The sequence below is a fragment of the Puma concolor genome, chromosome B3, assembly GCF_028749965.1.
Source record: "Puma concolor isolate L17-30 chromosome B3, mPumCon1.1.hap2, whole genome shotgun sequence".
Taxonomy (NCBI): Eukaryota; Metazoa; Chordata; class Mammalia; order Carnivora; family Felidae; genus Puma; species Puma concolor.
This window is the reverse complement of record NC_141672.1, coordinates 16,906,845-16,912,844: the sequence shown is the minus strand read 5'-3', so window position 1 is coordinate 16,912,844 and position 6,000 is coordinate 16,906,845. Positions and strand designations below refer to the sequence as shown.

Below are 6,000 nucleotides of genomic sequence, written 5' to 3'. Positions count from 1 at the left end.
TGAAAAGGGGGCCCCATCAAAATTTATAAGGCGAGAGTTTGCATCTCTGACTTTAAATGGGCTTAACCACTCAAATTAGAGCCGTTGTTCTATTCCAGAGAGAGAGAAGAGTGTTCAGCCATTCCAAGAACAAGCAGGGCAGCGATACCCTCCAGCCACTGTCAGATGCAATCTCTGTTCTGCCAGCACAGAAGGTGGGACTGAGGCACGCAGGCTCCTAAAAGAGGAAAGTGAACATGTCAGCTGATCAGAGCCAACTTTTGATTTTTCACAAAAGGGGGGGAAGAGGGCAACATGAAAGACTGAGAGCCATATACAGAGAAGCAATAAGGTGCTTCCTGAATGAAGAGATCAAGCCCCCCTTGTTGGAGTGAGGGGAGGGAAAGTCAGCACCTGTTGTCAGCAGTCCCACCAAACTGGCCATCTCACTGCAGGGGCTCAGAAACCTTCAAAAGCAATCGTGATGCTAACTGAATAGTCTCCATGTGTCAGGAGTGTCCAGGGCAATAATCGGTGAGGGTTGAACCAGCACCGAAAGAGCAGGTGAGAGAGGTGGACTGTCGTGTAGTCCAGGGAGGCTCAGCAGACCTTCCAGTGGCCAGGATGAATTTTCCGTCAAAAGCAGCTATCTCAGGCTCACTGAATAGTCTTCTGATTACCAGTTTGGCTGATGAATTTGGGGAAGGAGTTCTGAATAATCCAGGACTTGACAATTAATCATCTCCTCTGTACTTTAATAAATTTGTGTTTTTTATACATCTGGTCTTAGAACAGCCTGAGTCATTGTCTGATAATGACTCTGGGCTTTCCCAAATGCCCCATACTGTGGCCATCCATTGAGGGCCACCCTGGCTACTCACAGCTCTCTCAGCTACTCACAGCTCTCTCTGAATTTTAATCTTTGCTCTTTGGTCCTTGATTTATGGATCATTTAGAAATATTACTATCCTGGGGCACCTGACTTAGTCGGTTAAGCATCTGACTCTTGATTTTGGCTCGGGTCATGATCCCAGGGTCGTGGGATTGAGCCCCACATCAGGCTCCATGCCAAGCATGGAGCCTGCTTAAGATTCTCTCTCTGTCCTCTGCCTCTCTCTCTGTCTCCCTCCCTCTCTCCCTTTCTCTCTTTCTGTCTCACCCTTTCTCTCTATCTCTCAAAAAGCAAATATAATAAAATAGAATTAAAATTAAAAAAGAAATATTATTATCCTGGAATAACCACACATTCACATCTATGCACCCCTCATGGTGAACTCCTACTCATCCTTCAAGACCCAACTTATATGCTATATTTCTGAGAAGTTTTTTTTTTTTCTGGCTTACCCAGTTCTACTGGGGTTGGGGTGGGGGGTGGTGGTGGTGAAGGACATGGAGAAAATAAATAATAGAAAAAAATGATGAAATATTAGTGATCCACTAGTTTTCTAACCTCTTTACATGAAGAACACTTGTTCAAGCAAATGTTGATATGGAAGCCAATACGTAAAACATGAAAACATAAAAAATGGATGAGCTCTGGCTAAAAGAGGGATAGGAGGCCAGTAATAATTCCCTGGGCTTCCACAATGCACCCCCATCACAGTGAAACTTTTATCCCACAGTTTGAAAACCACTTATCCAATCTAATTGTCATTTTACAAATGAGGAAACTGATATGGAATTCAATGTCAGGAAATGGCTGATACAATTGTTTCATGGGGTTCTCCCAAAACAGAGATGACAATAATAACATGGTATTAATACCACCCCTTCCTGGCTTTGGCAGGCACAATTTATCAATCCCATATGCAGCCTCAGAATCCTTCTCAAGGCACCATTTGAGTAAACTGCTAACAGCTAACTAGAGTTGATATTTAAGATTAATTTATTTACCATTGCTATTCTCAATAATAATTTTTTCTGTCCTAAATGCTAACACATATTATTTTATAACCATCCCATTATTAACAAAAGTCATTAATATTTAAAGGGGTAGAAAAGGCTTGAATAGGATAACATAAGCCAACAGAAATCTCTTTTTTTTACATTTAATTAGGTTTTACACTACATTTTGGGGGAGTTGACCTTCTAAATCTAGTAGTATAAAGCAAACAATTACTATCTGATTACATTTTCTTTACTAGATTAAAATGTAAAAATAAAGGTGCTCTATCTATTTCTTGGTGGTGGTGGGCAACATCAACTCAAAAATAAAAAGATGCTGGGGTGTCTGGGTGGCTCAGTCAGTTAAGCATCAGACTTGGGCTCAGGCCATGATCTCACGGTTCATGAGTTCGAGCCTTGCACTGGGCTCTGTGCTGACAGATCAGAGCCTGGAGCCTGTTTCAGATTCTTTGTCTCCCTCTTTCTCTCTGCCCCTCCCCAACTCATGCTCTGTCTCTCTGTCTCTCAAGAATGAATAAACGTTAAAAAAAATTTTTTTTAAATAAAAAGATGGGAGGGCACCCTTGTTTTTTAACTGTCTAGGGTTTCATTGATTTGAGCTGGGAGTGAAAAAGCAAAACATTCCAAAGTCTGATCCTGGCTTAGCCTTTATCATTTTTAAAATATTCAGCTCTTGGGGCACCTGGGTGACTCAGTTGGTTAAACATCTAACTCTTGATTATGGCTCAGGTCATGATTTCAAAGTTCAAGGGATCAAGCCCCATATCAGGCTCCGTGGTGGCAGTGTAAAACCTGCTTGGGATCCTCTGTCTCCCTCTCTCTCTACCCCTCCCCTACTCGTGCTTGTTTGATCTAAACAAATAAATAAACGTTTAAAAAATTAAAATAAAATAAAATAAAATAAAATAAAATATTCAGCTTTCTCTTATTAAGAATTGCCTTTGGGGGCTCCTGGGTGGCTCAGTTGGTTAAGCGTCCAACTCTTGATTTTGGCTCATGTCATGATCTCACAGTTCGTGAGATAGAGCCCCATGTTGAGCTCAGTGCTGAGAGCACACAGCTTGCTTGAGATTCTCTCTCTCCCCATCCCTCTTCCCCTTGTGCCCATGTGTGTGCTCACTCTCCCTTTCTCTCTCAAAATAAATAAAATAAACTTAAAAAAAGAAATTGCCTTTGTGGGGAAAGACATGAATATCCTTTACCAGTCAACAGAGCTGATTCAAACATATTGGCTATGTACAAGACATAGGTAGGCTTGAAGGCACATCATACAGCCATCTGCTGGCTCTGAGACCCAGTCTCTCTCCTTAAGTTCCTGCGCTCGGGTTCAGGACCTGCTACTCCAAAATGTGTAGCACCTTGGCATATTAAATACCTTAAGTTGAAGGCATCTTTTTTTAAATGTCAGAAGCAAGAATTTCGCTCTGACCTCTCCCACCATCTGCTGCCCTTCTTCCCTGAAATAAGTCATAAAATTCCTCTGGGAAACGTATGTGGCCTGTACAAGGAGAAGGGAAGACATTCTTATCACCAGAGATGGGAATTTGGGGCCAAGAAATCTGTACAAACTTGGTTAAATTAACCCTTACCTTCCTGGTTACTTCTTCACCATTTACTACCCCCGGCCCAATCCCTTTGTCTTGTCAATTCTGCACAAATATGTGTTTTTTGTCTAACAGATATTAAAGCTTCCTGCTCTGGTCACTTCTCCAGATCTTCATTTTCTTCTGAGGGCTCCCATGGATGTTTAAATATACACTAACATTTGAATGTTTTTCTCCTGTTGATCTGTCTTTGTCAGTTTTATTTTCAGATGCAGGCAGGGACCCTAATAGGGTTTAGGAAAAATTCTCCTCCCCTACACCTGCCTATAGGCTCTTAAAACAGAAAAAGTCTTCCCTTTTGGAAGAACAGGGGGGAAAGTCATTGCCCTTCGCCCCACCCCCTTACTCCTCTTCCTCATAAGGAGGGGTCATTTATCTGCTTAGGCTGGTTGGGACAGAGCACGTAGGCCTACTAGCCAAGTCCCAAGTCTCCATCCATCTTTCTCCATCTCTCCCACTCTCTGGCCTGTTTTCACATTAACTGTAAACTAGCCCCCCTCCTCCATGCAGTCAGCCAGTGAGAGAGAGTATCCTTGTGTCTGGGTTGCAGGTTCAATGGGAGGTGGAGAAGAGACCAGACAGAGAATGGAGGGGAAGCCCATTTGGGCCTCAAGTTCACTTCTCAATGTCCAGTGCTGCAACTGACAGACTCTGATCTCTTTGTGACTCTGAGTTGTAGAATTTGAAGGACAAAGTCAACACACAGTCTCTTCAGGAACCCCAATATTGCCCAAGATGAGGCTCTGTGCACATTGTATTTGTGCATGTATATGTGTGTTAGTTAGTACATGTCTCCTTGTTCGTCATGGTTCCAGACACACCAGAAAATTTCCAAACATCTGCTAATGCAAATTTTAAGTGGTCTTTAAGACCAGTAAGGCTCAACCAAGTGGGAAAACTTTCATTTTTCAAAAAAGGTTCTGTGATGGGATCCTCATTACCTCCACCCCTCCACTGCACCCCTGTGCTGCAAGCACCTGCCCCATACACAGGTTCATGGAGCTTTGCTGGGAGCACTTTATTGCATGTCACACATCAGTTGTCTTCTCTCCAAAAGCAGTGTAGAGTCAGTGTCCTGGGTCTCTCACAGGACTAGATGGTGAAACTAAACTTCTACCCTCCCATCCATGTCACTTCCACACTCTCTTTGTGTGTCTCTTTGTCTAATCATTACTAGGAGTGACCATGAAATACCTAAGCGCCCTGTAGCTGACCACAGTTAGACAAGACATGCCTTTTCCTTCTCTGGGTTTAGAGTCCAACAAACCTTCCTGACACTTATCTCAATTCCTAGCAGCAGATCCGTTTTCTGGCTTAAATCATGAGCCTTCAGAAGACTGATTTCTTGGGAGCCTGATATGAAGCTCTGATTAGCTACTACATATATTGATATATATGGTGAGGAATATGGGAGGAGTTTCAAATCCTCGGGTTATCTCTGAAACCAGAATATACACCCTACTCTCACTGTTTTAGGGCTAAAGCATCTGCAAGCTTATAATAAACTTGCCTCCAAAAACCTGCTTGTCAAGTACTTTGACTTAGGCCTTAATTCATAAATGTCTCCGGGACCTTGGAAGTCTTTATGTAAAAATTTTCATTTCTGTTTTTAATAACTTACTAGCAAATATAAATATAAAAGAAATATATCCATATAGTAATACAAATTCAAATATTACTAGACCTGCTCAAAAACTAAAAACTAAGTTTTCCTGAGGTGCCTGGATGGCTCATTTGGTTGAGTGTGTGACTCTTGGTTTCAGCTCAGGTCATGATCTCATGGTTCATGGGTTCACCCCACATCAGGATCCATGCTGATGGTGTGGAGCCTTCTTGGGATTCTCTCCATCTTCTCTTCTCTCTGCTTCTCTCTCTGTCTCTCTCCTGCTCAAATGTGCTCTCTCTCTCTATGTAAAAATAAATAAATGAACTTAAAAAAAAAAAACAACTAAGTTTTCTTTCCCCCTCTGCAACCAAGAGTTCCATTCCTCAGAGGTAATAATAACTCCTTCTTTTGTATAATTCTTTTTTTTTAAAGTTTTTTTATTTATTTGAGAAAGAGAGAGAGAGGAAAAAAAGAGAGAGAAAGAGAGGGAGAGAGAGAGCATGCACAAATGGGGAAGGGGAAGAGAGTGAGAGAGAGAGAAAGAGAGAGAGAAAGAGAGAGAGAGAGAGAGAGAGAGAGAGAGAATCCAAAGCAGCCTCCATGCTGTCAGTGCAGAGCCTGACACAGGGCTCCATACCAAAACTACGCACAAGTTCATGACCTGAACTGAAATCAAGAGTCAGACACTCAACCAACTGAGCCACCCAGGTGCCCCTGTGTAATTCTTATGGGCTCACTTCCACAATACTAAGTGGGTGCATACACTGTATTTCTTAATTTGCTAACTTTAAGCTTGATATATTGACTCTCTGCAATGAAAATGAGAGATTGAGTTCATTCACGCTGCCTCCAATACTGTGTCTTCTGTATTTCTGCCAGTCATATTTTTTATTCTCTAATTTATAT

The 6,000-nt window shown here is 42.0% G+C and overlaps 1 protein-coding gene across 1 annotated transcript in view; it reads right to left on the bottom strand.

Annotated features, from left to right (window-relative positions):
- The window catches only part of GALC (galactosylceramidase), a 151,585-nt gene continuing 145,585 nt past the window's right edge, over positions 1–6,000 (bottom strand). Inside the window, exon 17 of the mRNA XM_086709075.1 lies at positions 1–217. Within this exon, the coding sequence (XP_086565201.1) occupies positions 71–217 (147 nt within the window). The 3' untranslated portion in view covers positions 1–70. The remainder of the gene's footprint in view (positions 218–6,000) is intronic.